Below are 14,925 nucleotides of genomic sequence, written 5' to 3'. Positions count from 1 at the left end.
CCAGCTTTCTCCTTGTTGACCGAGAATGGAACAACACGACGAAAAAAATCTAGTTCAGCCCGGATAGTTTAATTTTACAAATCACACGATTTGGTTCATTTTCTCCCTTGATGTTCACCCATAGATTGATATTCGTTTCGTTTTAGATGTCACCTTTTCTGTCTTCTTGACACCGAACAGTATATACGTAGCAACCCCTCTGTAGTCGCGCTATGCAGTCTACCCAACGTTCTGCCACAAACCCATCTTCAACACTACAGCTTGCCGCCGCTCGAAAACGTGATTCGCAGGTGCAAGGATTGAAATCCCGATTGCGAATGAACATGACAGCCATCACCGAGAACTACGAAATGATTTTGTCCCGCGCAAAAGTTTGTTCCATGACCCATTTTCTCATTCTAATGTGTGCCTGATTACCAGGTGGATCCGAATGACAATCCCTCAGAATTGGGTTCGTTTGCCCAGACGGAACAGGATACGTTTGAGATGAGTGTGCGTGCTGCCAACATTGTAAGTTTATATCTGCCTACGCCTGATTCTTGGTTTGATGTTAAACGGTCCCCTTTAAACTGTTCTGAAAAGAAAACAGGAGTGGGTCGGGGTTCCAAAGACGAATCGGCGAGGACTCAAAGCTTAAGTACGATTATGTGAGTGGACAACACCGTACGTTGGTATCAGGTGAATCGAATCAATGCAAACGAACCCCTTTGATGAAAGCGATCTTTAGAAAAATCGTTCAACTTTGGTTTCATAAAGCCTATTTATCGTGGGACCTTAAAATAATTCGAATTTTATGCCTTATGCTGTCTTCTCATCACTTCCAGAGTTACACACTGGGTAGCTTCTCTCTAAATCTCTTTGTTTTTTACGAAATGAAGCCGGTCCATTAGAAACACGAATATGCACCTCGCGAAAAATCATTATACCATCATCGAGACAAAATTTTGGGACAGCCCGTCCTACTGAGTGATGTTTTGCTGCCACTTTGCACAAAAGCTTATTTTCGTGTATGTCGTTTTGTGGTTATGGGTAAACACTATTTTGGACACAGCGTCTTAACATATTCCATGGTTTCTTGATCAAGTTGAGGATTTCAAATTGCCCACTTCAATAGGCCAACGCCACACAAAGTTGGAACCACTGTCTTGTTTTGTTCAAATACTTCATCTTCCGGTTACTTCGTGGCGTCCTTGCCTTTTATCACCCCCGTGATGATTTGACATGGGAGGAAAATATGCACGCGAAAAGCATTCGATATGTAGATTTGTGTGGGAATTGTGATTTTTGTAAGTCATTGAATTGCCTGATGCATAGCTATCAGCCGAGTCGGGATTCACGAAAAATATTTTGAATCAGCCTACATCTATGATGGATGTCAACCAGTCGGATGACGTACGCGTGGATAGTGAGGGGTGTCTGTCCTTCCGGTAACTAGGGCCACAACATGTCACCTGGTGAGCGATTTAGCCATGAATACACACCAACCTCTATGTTCTGTTGCAAGACTTGGGCTCTGTTTAGATGACAGGAATCCACTGAATTTGATGCATCAGTAAAGATCGAATGAGGTATCCCACGTAAGGACTGCGTTGGTTCGCCTGAGGCAAAAGTATGATTGCTTGAAAATCAGTACCGGGCATAAACAATCCGTCCGGAAAGATCTTACACTAGTTCACAATCCGGGTGAAATTTTGCAAAATAGTTGTTCCATGTGGTGTTCATCATTAGCTGTAAATCCCGCGTATTTGCCATACAGTGGCTGTGACTGTCAGTTTCGTTCACCTGTGTTGGAGAGGTGAAGTAGATAGCTACAAATTCGAGGTGGTGGCTGATATATTATCATCATTGTCAGCTGTAAGAACCGCGTACTTGTTTTACAGTGGTTTTAGCTGCCACAGTTTCGTTCACTGATGATTTGAGGAGGTGGGATAGGTAGCTGCGCTGCAGCTGATATAATTGATGCGTAACTATATGGGTGTCAGTGGAATTTTAATTTGGGAAACCGGGAGGGGAGCTGTGCGTTGAAGACAAGAGCTTGAATACATGAGAGCCATTGAGGGCGCAACTGCTCCATATCTGATATTTTCTCGAAACATTGATGTGTCCCACCTAGAGGTCCCTACTTAGGGAGACAGCAATGATCAGCGCAGCTCGGTTTGCTCGTATTGGCTCTTATACTTTTCTGCCAGGCGATTTTTAACCTCCCCTGGCTAAAAAAACAACCACCCTCCTTGTGGTTGTGCGAAAAGAGCCCCTCGAGGATGTCGGTCGACTGGTACATGGAGCACATGACCAAGCCAACACAGACTATCGGCTCATCCATGGTGGGCGAGCTGTTTCTTCCCAAAACCATTTCACCTACTTCAACGTTACTGATCCGGTGTTCCCACCAGACAAGTCAATGCTCCGAAGACATCGATTATTGGACACTGAAATACTTTTGACGCCTGCGGGCAGCGGCCAAGTTTCTGACCTGCATGATACTAACATCCAGGGCGCCATAGCATCGTATGATAGCTTGAAAATCAGTACCGGGCATAAACAATCCGTCCGGAAAGGTCTTACACTAGTTCACAATCCGGGTGAAATTTTGCAAAATAGTTGTTCCATGTGGTGTTCATCATTAGCTGTAAATCCCGCGTATTTGCCATACAGTGGCTGTGACTGTCAGTTTCGTTCACCTGTGTTGGAGAGGTGAAGTAGATAGCTACAAATTCGAGGTGGTGGCTGATATATTATCATCATTGTCAGCTGTAAGAACCGCGTACTTGTTTTACAGTGGTTTTAGCTGCCACAGTTTCGTTCAACTGATGATTGAGGAGGTGGGATAGGTAGCTGCGCTGCAGCTGATATAATTGATGCGTAACTATATGGGTGTCAGTGGAATTTTAATTTGGGAAACTGGGAGGGGAGCTGTGCGTTGAAGACAAGAGCTTGAATACATGAGAGCCATTGAGGGCGCAACTGCTCCATATCTGATATTTTCTCGAAACATTGATGTGTCCCACCTAGAGGTCCCTACTTAGGGAGACAGCAATGATCAGCGCAGCTCGGTTTGCTCGTATTGGCTCTTATACTTTTCTGCCAGGCGATTTTTAACCTCCCCTGGCTAAAAAAACAACCACCCTCCTTGTGGTTGTGCGAAAAGAGCCCCTCGAGGATGTCGGTCGACTGGTACATGGAGCACATGACCAAGCCAACACAGACTATCGGCTCATCCATGGTGGGCGAGCTGTTTCTTCCCAAAACCATTTCACCTACTTCAACGTTACTGATCCGGTGTTCCCACCAGACAAGTCAATGCTCCGAAGACATCGATTATTGGATACTGAAATACTTTTGACGTCTCAGCGTGCAGCGGCCAAGTTTCTGACCCGCATGACACTAACATCCAGTGCACCATAGCATCGTCATAATCGGCAGCACGGCATTAGAGTTCAACATTGCTGCTTCGCTGCCGTACAACCATACTTTATTTGAAAGCCTTATTGTGAGGAAAAAATAAAGATGGACGGTGAGGGGACTTAGCGCTAGCATTTTTATTGTGAGGAAAAGAATAAAGTTGGACGGTGAGGGGACTTAGCGCTAGCATTCCGAGGTGCCTACACACATGTACGGCAGTGAAGCATCGGTGTTGAACACTGATGTCATGCTGTTGATGATGATGGTGATGATATCCAAACACTCATTCAGGCAATCTGGATAGAAACTGACAACAAAATCGCCACTGACAGCCATAACTTCCAGCGTCCCCAACCGCGCACAGTGAGGATCATGCGTTACCCATCCTGGAAGTACAAGTAGCACCGAAACGTTTCGTGATTTCTTTTATACCCCTCTGCCAGGTGAAGGGTCGCCACTCAGAACAAGGCACGGAAAGCAGCACTCTTGTCGGCGAACGATGGTTAGGCATACGCAACACATGTCCAGACTAACGCAGCTTCTGGTGCTGGACACATTCTTCAGCGGAAGTACCTGTTGCACAAACGAAAACTCGCTTTCTAATTACCTCGTCACGGATATGCTGACACCAACCCACACGAGCTATTGCTCCGAGACGATGATTGTCGAACACCTGAAGACTTCTTAGTTGCGCTACCCGAACAGGCCAAGTCTCACATCCATACAACAAATGCAGCCCACACTGTAGCCTGATACAGACGTCCCTTGGGGTTCAGGAATGCACCACTTTGACACCATAGGTGTCTCAAATTAGCAAACGCGACCCGAAACTCGTAGATTCGTACGTCTGTCACACTGCAATTGGAAGTAATACGACTTCCAGGGTATGGGAAATGCTCCGCAACTTTGAGTGCTTCTACATGGATTGTAAGTGGTGTGTTTAGCGACTGCACGTCCAGGAGCATGGTCTTACACTTCATGGGTGCAAATTGCATACCAAAGGATGGGATGATTTTGGCCAGTTCATTCAAAGAAACACCTACACCTCTCTTCGAAGACGAGAGCGATGTCATCTGCATATTCCAGATCGACAGAGTTTTCGTCAGAGGCTATTTGAACACCGGTATTTTGAAGACCTTGCAGCGTCCGTTTTGGTATTTCGTTGATATGGAAATTAAGTAAGAATGGAGAGGGTGTGCACCCTTGACGGAGGCCACTTTGTACTGAAGCTTTTGGAGGGCTCGCTGTATACTCTCACGTCCGGAAGTTTGAGAATGCGATGAACTTATCATGTTCACAAGCTTCTGGGGCATTCTTTGGTAGGCAGGCATGTTTGGGAGAATGGATCGGTCAACCGAGTCGAATATGTTTTGGAATGCTCTGACTGTGGGCTGCTTGTATGTACGACTTGATGGAGTGTGATGATTTGGTAAACACAGTCCTTACAAGGCCGGAGTCTCGCTTGCTGCTCTCGAGTGTGTTTCATGAGCCGCCACAAGACGACGAAGCACAAGTAGCGCCAACAGTCTCGTTACGATCGAGGTCAAGCTGATCTCCCTTTGATTACCATACTTGCTACTTACTTTTTTGAAAATGAGCACTCACCGACTCTCCCCAGTTTTCTCAGACAGCCTCCTTTTTCCAGCTGCAAGCAAACATCAGACAAGCGCTGACTGAGGACTTCACCCGATCTCTAAGCAACTTGGGTGAGAGGTCATCCGGGCCAGGAGCCCAACGGTCGAGGCGTTCTTTATTCAAGAGAACAACTCGGGTGAGAGGTCATCCGGGCCAGGAGCCCGGGTGGCGGCTAGGGACCATATATTGTAATAAGCCTCCGAGACCGCTCCAAACGTTCCACTTTCACCGTCAGCTGTGGTCTCCAGATCAGTGGCGGCTGGCAACCACGAGAACTGTTGTCCGAAGTATTCTACCCAACGGTCGAGGCGTTCTTTATTCAAGATGGTCGCTCCTTTCTGATGCTTAGTGGTTTGAGCACCGCAGCATTGTAAACTTGACCCTTGACGGATGTGTGGATGTCACGCTTAAGCTACAGGTGATACGGGTTCATGAAAGCTGCACCGGCCTTCCCGATCTGGATGGAACTATCATTGGCGAGAACCCGGAGAGTGGTATATCCGCCCAGGTAAACAAATCTGCCTACTACCTCAATCGGGTTATCTGTAAGTAGGAGTTCGGGTTTCAAGCCCACCCAGTCTTGCAGAAACGCTTTTCATTTCGCAGGCATTAAACGCATGCCAGACCATTAGGCAAAAATATACTGATTATTAAACGTCCGCGCTACAATGCCGTCAGATCCAAGAAAATGTATGTCGTCTGCGCACTCGAAATCTTTGAGTGACCCCATAGGCAATAGAGGCTTGGAGTGAGTGTTCCATTGTAAAATCAATGATGAGGCGAGGTGGTTCAGTAGTTAGAGCGCGAGTTTACTAACCTGAAGGTCTGTGATTCGAACCCTACCTCTTCGTCTCGGCTTTCTCTTTCTAGGCTTGGGCAACCTGGCAATATCCCGGCACTCGTGTTTCCTTCGGGTGGCATGGCAGCTAGGCACCGAAAAGATGCTACAGCGGAACAATTTTTTCAGTGACAAATTTGAAAAGGAGGGGTGATATAAAACAACTTTGCATGACACCACTTGATATAATGGATTCGGGCGAGAGCTTCACGCGTCCGCGGGAGTTGAAGTACAGCGCCTTATGGAGAGTTAGGAATTTACGGGGGACATCTTTGGTTGATAGACACTGTCATAGTGCCTGAGGATCCACAGATTCAAAAATATCGTTCAAGTCAAAGAAGACCACCATTGTTGGTCTCTGGAAGCAGTATCGCTGTTCCAGAATCTGTCGGGTGGTTAAAATGTGATCGGTTCATCCTCTTGCAGGACGGAACCCAGCCTGGTTCTCACGGATCTGTCTCCCCTGTGTTCATTTAACTTTCGAAGGATAAGACGTGAGAGCACCATCGATGCCACGACTACAGGTGGTTGCCACGGTAGTTTTCGCACAGCATCGGCGTGCCTTTTTGAAGACAGGAATAACTGTCGACTTGTCCCATTCTTCAGCTACTTTCTCATCACTCCGTATCGCAGTGGGTTTTATCAGATGGGTCACCAGGGATTCTCCGCCTTCTTTGAAGAGAGCTTTAATACAAATTGTCCAGTCGTGGGGCCTTCTCACGTTTAAGTATAGATATTTCGTACTTTATATCTTCCGACGAGCGATCAAGGTTTACATTCTGTTCGCCCATATGAACTGTGTTTCTGGAGGCCAGCTAAACTGCTATTCGAAGTTTTCGGCCCATCTTTCGAGTCGACGATTTTTCGAGTGAATTAATGAGCCGTTTTTTCGCTTGTTGTTTCCTGACTGTTGCTTTCCTTTGGCCAGTCGATCGTATTAGTTTGTATAGAGCACCCTCCGTCATGTAGCTAAAGTCTTCTCCATTTCCTGGGCTTTCGATATTTCGAGTAATTTGCACGCATCTTCGTACTCGTTCCCTGGTGGTATGGATTTTCTGACATCTATCAGTGCCGGTGATCTCGGTGATATCCTGTGGTTGTTCGATCGCATCAGAGAAGTCGGACAAGCCGCATTAAATGCCGGTAGCATAGCTGCTTTTTATCATTTTCCCATGGTTTATCCCCGTGCTCGCTATCTGCACAGTGTTGGTTTACTGTAGAGAGTAGTTGAGTTAGCTCACGTGGACACTGTTGAGCTGTTGTAGATTGGCACTCTTCTTACTGACTTAGAGGCCCGGAAGGGAAGCGAATTTTCGGGCGTGCTTGCGCAATAGCGTGGTTGGAATCATTTTGTGCCCCCCAGAAGGAACGACGTTTTCGAATTGTTACTGTCCACTGGGGGCTGATGACCACGTGATCTACGGGTCCACGGTTGATTTGCACCTGCTTGCCTCCAGGTTATGCGATGCGGAAGTTTATGTTGAAAGTTCGTACTGACAAAAACAGTTGGTCAGCACACTACTGAAGGAGTTGTTCCTCGTTGTCTCTGCTATGAGCATCGACTCGAGTCGACCGTCCAGATGTGAGTTCAAGGAGCTCGGACGACCGACTTGGGTATCCATATCGCCCGCAAGGATTATACTGTCGGTCTTTCTTGTTTGACAAACGAACCTGAATAACTCTCAATAGAGAGTATCCTTTTCAGCGTCAGAACTGTAATCCTTTGTGGCACACACTTGCGGTACAAACAGGCACCGTTCTTTGTGTCCAGGTACATTCAGCTGGATAACCGGACAGCATAAAGACCAATTCACTGAAATGCAATTCAGCAGGGCGCTTTTAGATCTGTGGCTGAGTGCAACTTCCACGACATATATTCTACAATTTATCGCTCCTGGATCACCGGACACACGGAGGGAGAAATATCAGATAGCAGAGTTCGTCCTTGGCGTTTTTAGATGTATGGTCTTGTAGGCGTGTTTCAGAGGCACAGCGTGCACCAATTTTAAGAGAGTATAAGGTCTTTGCGAGCATAGCCTGTTTGCCAATTCGCCGTAGAGTACGGAGCTTGAAAGATGTTATGTTGTATTTAGCAAGGTGTTATTTTGTTTATTGTTAATAAGCAGCGGAGTGCATAAGACACATCAGTCAGATAACTCACAATCAGATGACTCGGAAGCGTTTGTTTGTGTGATGGGAGTGGGTTGGAAGGAACATTGTTGAACAGAGGACTGTACGGGCAACCGTTGGTTAATCGGAGTGTGTGGTTTTTATAGCCAACCTTTTCTAACTCGTCCTTCCTCGGGAGAAGGCAGCATCGCTGCTTCCATTAATATGAACGTGCTGGCCTCTTGGGGGCATCAACTTACTGCCTTCACACTCCCATCGCAGACGACAGTACGGCTTTACCTCCAGACTGCTTCGTAGCCCGGGGTCTTGCTGATCGTGATCTAACTGCTCCCCCTTAGCCTTTCTGGCATTGTTGCATATGGTGGAACGAAGTTCCGACCAGTGTGGTTCGCGGGATCATTGCAGCACTCAGGTCCAACCACCACGTCAAGGTGGTAGCTTTAGATCAGGAAAATGCGAGGAAGGTGCATTTTATGGGTTACCTCTGAACGACAATGGTATTTTGACTGCATAGGATTTATCGATCGGGTTTGTAGGGCTTCGTGAAATCCTAACCACTCCATAACTTCACTTTTTCTTGAGAGCAGGGCTGACGGTATAGCGATGTGTACTAGCTTCCGAATGAATGCATCCTAGTCTCGGGTACCGGTCGGTGCGGCTGATCAGCAAAGGGTTTACAGAGGACTTGAAATTTACAGGTGTACATCGTTAGAAACTCTCCCAGGCCCGACTTACTTCATCATGTGTGGCTCTATAATTTGGTCGCAGCGATTTCCACCTTCTAAGGATTTTACAACTTCAAAATACAGGATGCCTGAGTTTGCCTTCCGATATTGCCCTTAATATTTGTGGCGAAAGTCGTGAATAATTCCACAATTTCGTCGTGTGTAACGCACATAGAAGAATGCGTTGGATGCAAGCAAACCCGGAGCAGTATCATTGTCCATCCTACCAGACGAATAATATTTATATATGATGGAATTCCTGAGAGAGCGTTGGGATGTGTCACTGAACAATGAGTGCCATTCCCTTCGAAACCGAAGTGCATTTGCTCTCTCCTGCTTTTCGAGAGAGCTTTGTAGGCCCTTCTTACTTTGTTCGGAAGCTCAGGTAATCGAAGCCATAATGTGAGTGGACGGCTTTCGTTTGCTTCAGCCCCTCCCCATCTTTATCAACGGACTTGAATTTTTACGGCAGTACCTTCGGTTTGAAGGATGGTTCTGAGAATAACAAAATGATCGTTCAGCTGCAACCCCCTCTCGGTGCCTAGCTGTTATGTCTGCTGATTCGCCAATCTGTGTATCTGCTGTTGACCCGCTCCAGTGCCTGGTGCTGGAGAAAAAAGACTCACAGAAGGGAACACAACAGTTATATTCCGAACAAGCGAGTGCGAGAGCATGAGTGCGTGCGAGTGCGAATGTACAACGGTCCCAAGCTATTTATTGGAGGGACACTGTCTGAACTTGGTCTAATGCTGACTCGTCGCGCTACAAGACTGTGACGCGCTGCATATTGGGGGGGGGGGTGTTGTCTGTCTGGTCAACATCTAGCGGAGCTGAGAGTCTCGGTAGATTTCGGGCATTCGGTGGTTGCTTTCAGGAAGCCGACCTTCTTGATACTAGCTACGTTGCCACCCAAGGAAGCACAAACCCAAATGGGAACGATCATGTTGCCCTGGTTGGTTTAGAACTACCGTCTGTAAGTACCTGTCTTAATCACTAAGCTGTTTCGAGCTCGATGGCTCTGAGAACCTTTATTTGTACTCAATATCATCCCAAAGTAGCAGGTCAAGAGGAGCTTGTCAAATGACGTGACATATCGAGTTTACCAGGGTTGGGAAGATTCGTCCAGCTATCTCAGTGCAAACAGCTGCCACGAATGTAGATTAGGGTGGAATTTTCCGTTGTGTACTGGCTTAGATAAGATGCGGTCTATAGGAACAGAATGACATGCGAAGTTGGAGAGCCTCACAGAAGAGGTGTTGGGTGATGCGTTTACAATCCATTTTCCGCCGCTTCACCACAAGGGATGAGGTGCTTTTCGTTAACGGGCTAGCCATCAACCGTCATCTTTCTTACGTGATTGTCGAGAATTCGGTGTTTTCAGCAGCTGTCAAAGTAGATGTTTGGCCAGTCTATGTGCTCCAGTTATTCAGTACACCTGCACATCTCTAACTGGGACATTAGCCAGTGCATGTATGTGGTGAACCCGTGTCTTTGAGCAAAACCGAGTGGTAGTATTAATTTCGATCCGGTCCTGTATATGGACCATAATTATATGCGCACGACATACTCCGTACCCATATCAACTACAACAACACCTGTTTCTTATTGCATGTTAAAAGGAATGGGGCTTCCGAAATTCCAACTCAGATCGCCTTGTTAAAATGATCCTCCATTGGTCAGCCAAACAATTGAATAGCAGTCCGCGGTGGGTGGTATCCACAGCTCGTCACCGGGAAATCTAAAAAAACTGTCTCAGGAATTTGGGACTCATACAATCCCCGCGAATTCGACTTATACCGATCCTATGTGGTATTGGTATTTCAGGGAATCGACCTTTTTTTACTGAAAATTCGGTTGAGAGGCTTCACGGACGCGGAGTGCGCGTTCGAATTTCACTTAAATCACACACCAATTAATTTCCCAAAGGGCAACCGTCTGGCCACCGTTTACGGCGTCGCAGGAGCTGGTCAGAGGATGTACTTTTCACTTATTGAATTAGTATACCGGAGCCGTACACAGCTCAAGCGTCCAGCTATGATTAATAAACACCATCACCAACCCCTTCCCATTCATTGAAAACACCATGCGAAGGGTAGATTTTTTTTACATTAGTGGTGGAGTTACGAAATTGCTCTTAGCTCTCACGCTTGCAGTGGACTGGACTGCTCTGATAGCTCAAAGCTCCTCTTTGTACACGTATATTGCGGGAGTGGAATGAGAAACGATTTTTTCCGCCAACCAATGCTGTTACAACCATTCAGTCGTTGTCCCTAGCACATGCACATCACAGGAGCCAAACGACAAATTCCCCACCTACTTAATCAGGGGGACAGTGTCGTATCTCACCATTGTCATATTGAAAACAGAATGACCCCACCCCCCGCAACACTTTGTCGTTAAATTACGCACGTCTCTGTTTTTCATGTCATGTATGCTGAATCCGTGCGGCAAAACGGCTTGCTTAGTTCTCCTAACCAAACCAATATGTTTGGATCGATTTTGCTTGGACAGGTGTATTGCGATCAAACGAAATGATTATCTTGGACATTTGAAGTGGTCACGAGTAGTTGTTTCTTGTAAGACTTCTTGTTGCAGAATATTCTATCATGGGAACAATTAGGCCTTTGAAAGTCGTTTCCTCGAGAGAGGGCTTATTGCATGTCATATAGAGAATTCGGTCATTATTGGATTGGTACGCTTCGGTTCGTTCCTTTTTGCACCCTCAGGGGCAAGATGGCTCAAGTGGTTAGATCGCGAATTTACTGACCAGAAGGTCCGTGGTTCGAACCCGACCTCTGCCCCTCGACTTCGCCTCTCTAGGTTTGAGCAACCTTGCGGTATCCCAGGCCTCATGGTTCCTTCGGGTGGCATGACATCTAGGCACCGAAAGGGCATTACAGCTAAACGATTATCATATTATTATATTATTTTGCACCCTCATCGCATTCGTTTGACGTTTCAACTGTGTGGCGTGCCTCGATACATCGTATCATGTTCCAAATAACCGAGCAAGCTGATGCCAGCCAAGTCAAAAAGAGCTCGCAGCATCGCTCATGACATCAGTCACTTAACGCCACAGTCAACTGAAGAATCTTAATTGGTGTCTCCCCTTGGAAACCAGAATGTGTGTTCTGTACTGTCCGCTTTGTAATTTCCCTAAAAAATCAGTCAATGTGGCTAGCTAAACGCACCTACATATTCGGCCAACTTTGTCGATTTTCCATCTCTCTCATTGTTCGCCGATGTTTCCCAAATTACTTCCATTTCGCTTAGGTCCATGCCTGTGAGAACTTGACACGTTTGGTGTCGGAAATCAAACAAATGCTGATTCTCGGGGACTTTCGTTGGCTTGCTCAAATCACAACAGCTAACGCGGAGGATTTACGCAAACGCCGGGCTCATCTAGATCGTATCAGTCTACGACTTCGTGACAAACTGGTGGCCGATCTGTATGCAATTGAAGAGGAGTGCGCTGGCGGTGGTAGCCTCTTTGCTGCGACTGCCGTTCCACCACCGACTACATTATCTTCTGATTGATTTGTAAATTCAGACTCACCGTTTTTCCCTCCCTTCCGACAAAAATCGAAGCCATTACCGACGTTTTTGTATTTCCTGTTCCTCCTGGGTTCACACTGACGGACTTTTCATGGTACCGAAAAGGGTAGACTCAAAGGTGTGCTATCAACCGTATGACCTGTGACACTATCAAGGCCACTCCGTTTATCGCCCCTGTTTCACCTACCACATTGGAATTTCAACTTTCACCCACTCATGGAATCTGCTCACTGAACGCACTTAGCTGCTAAGGAATCTCGTTGCGTGCTGAGAGGGATTTGAGACAATACACAGTGCTCATGGATTTAACCAGTGTTCTCGTGAGGTCACAGTTGAAGTGTTATTGGTCGCAGTGGATAATGTTCTCGATATGAGCAACACTGTTCCGTCATTCTCCATTAGGCCACTTGAGATGGATATCACCTCTTGACAGTCATTTTTCAACCCCCCCCCCCTCCCAGATTTCCAAGCTCCTTTATAGAGGTGTAATTTAGACTTAAAATTTGGACAACTTCTACTTATGATAGCAGTTTACATGCACAGGTTACACTGCGACGGGAGACAAAGTACAATGGCCTACTCGCCCTTACAGTGCTTTGCCTTCAGGTCTTGAAGCTAACCATGATGGCAATAGCCTGTACCCAGACACCTATCTACCACACGATTGTCACAAGTATTTTTTAAGAGAAATCGCTGGCTGCCCACGTGCGGTGGTTACCGCTTCGGCTTGGACTGAAAGTGGATGATGACGTGGTGTAAAGCCAGGGCACACCCAGGGGAGAAAGAAGTATCAAACAGTTGTTGATCCGAGTTGTATGTTGGTAAATCGATAGATGAATTGGGAACTGGATTCACTCAAGGATGACACCCAGGAATACTGGACACATGCAGCTGGATGACTTACTGGCCCCTGCTACTCGCTAGTGAACGGTCCGCCTGCCATAACGTCCGCACCCCCCCCCTGCCATAAACATCTATGCTATGTCTCAGTTCTCATTTATGTCTGATATCACCTTTTTCCGTTAAAATAAGATCAGCTGTCGCTCATTGGCTTCCTTGTTTTGAATCCTCATTTACTTTGCCTTGTCCTGTTTCCCATTAGAATTGTCTTCAGTACAAGACTAACAAAATAGTATGGTTGTAAAAACATCACCAGTGTTCATTGGACTGCTGCTTATCGGTGCGCGCAGGGCTCCTGACGGGAACACTGTGATGAAATGGAGGTCACGATCGCATCCAATTATTTGCGATGGCTACAACATCTTCGCTCGATGGGTGGGGACAGGATTTCGAAGCAACTTTTGTTTGGTCAACTGCATACCAAAAAACCCAAACAGCTTCGGTATGTGGGCACTAGTCCCAAAACTGCTTATGTGGATATCGCTGTGTTCATCGTTGTCCAGATCCAGCCGGATAATGTCTAGCTAGTGCTGCACATATTTGTGGCTAGGGTGCGACCGAACCACCTTTTGCGTATTTAGCTGTCCACACTTAGTCTAATAATAACCGTTCAGCTGTAACACCCCTTCAGTGTCTAGTTGCCATTCCACCCGACGGAAGTATGAGGGCTGGGATAGAATCAGGCTGGCGAAGCCTAGACAGGGGTAGTCGGGACGCCGAGGTCGGGTTCGAGCCACGAACCTTCCAGTCCACACTTAATAACTATGAGCCACAGGTTGACCATGCTGATGACTTTAAGTGTTCCCATCTGTTCATCTTCCGGTCTTGTTCTATTGAGTTTATACCGGGTTCGCGGCGTTCAGGTGGATACATATGTGACCAAACGCAGACCTCATTTGGCATTATCTAATGCGTGTGGGGTTGACAGACTCATCCGAAAGCTAATGCCAGTCACATGCCGCTAGACTATTGGTCTAACAGTCGTCCACTCGCCACTTCGGGGCGAGATGGCTTAAGTGGTTAGAGCGCGAAGTGACTGGCCGTAAGGTCCGTGGTTCGAACCCGACCTCTGCCACTCGACTTCCCCTGTCTAGACTTGGGCAACCTGGCCGTATCCCAGCCCTCATGCTTCTTTCGGGTGGCACGGGAGCTGGGCACCGAAAGGGTGTTGCAGCTGAAAGAGTTAGGGAGATTACTTCGCGTAATGGTGCCAGTAATTGAGCCTCGCAGTCATCCCACAACCTATGACAATTATGTCTCTTTTTGCTGGAGCATAGGATTATTGTCACTGAGGTGAATTCAAAGTACGAACAGTGAGAGCTCTTTTAGCTTGTTGGAAATTCAACCAAAAGAAGGTCCGAAACACATTCAAAGCACGGGGTCTGTTATGTCTGCTGATTCGTCAATCTGTGGTATCTACTGCTGACCCGCTCTATTGCCTAGTTGCCGAAAAAAAAACAGAAGGAAACACAACCGCTATATTCCGATGATTCGTCAGTGGTATCTACTGCTGACCCGCCCTATTGCCTAGTTGCCGAAAAAAAACTCAGAAGGAAACACAACCGCTATATTCCGAACGAACGAGTGCGAGAGTAAAAGTTGCAACGACCCCACGCTATTTAAAGGGGACTTTCTGACATTGATCCAGGTTGTCTGCCAGGCGTTAGTAAACACCCATCAACATCGATCATGCCTCTATGAAATGCCTGAACGCTGATTACATTCGGTCGTGCTTCTGTG

General features: G+C 46.8%; 2 protein-coding genes across 2 annotated transcripts in view; both read left to right on the top strand.

Moving 5' to 3' along the window:
- Positions 1–212: 212 nt before the first annotated feature.
- Positions 213–12,931, top strand: T265_05387 (hypothetical protein; the record flags this gene model as incomplete). Its single annotated transcript, XM_009170385.1, has 5 exons — positions 213–371; positions 421–510; positions 5,456–5,545; positions 9,605–9,703; positions 12,004–12,931. 5 exons carry the CDS (start codon positions 213–215, stop codon positions 12,265–12,267), a joined length of 702 nt encoding a protein of 233 aa, XP_009168649.1.
- Positions 12,932–13,502: 571 nt separating this feature from the next.
- T265_05386 (hypothetical protein) overlaps positions 13,503–14,925 on the top strand; it is a gene marked incomplete at both ends in the record, with an annotated part of 30,455 nt that continues 29,032 nt past the window's right edge. Inside the window, one exon of the mRNA XM_009170384.1 lies at positions 13,503–13,627. Within this exon, the coding sequence (XP_009168648.1) occupies positions 13,503–13,627 (125 nt within the window). The remainder of the gene's footprint in view (positions 13,628–14,925) is intronic.

The sequence above is a fragment of the Opisthorchis viverrini genome (assembly GCF_000715545.1).
Source record: "Opisthorchis viverrini unplaced genomic scaffold opera_v5_101, whole genome shotgun sequence".
Classification (NCBI taxonomy): Eukaryota; Metazoa; Platyhelminthes; class Trematoda; order Opisthorchiida; family Opisthorchiidae; genus Opisthorchis; species Opisthorchis viverrini.
The sequence above is the reverse complement of the archived record's forward strand: the minus strand, read 5'-3'. Positions and strand labels throughout refer to the sequence as shown.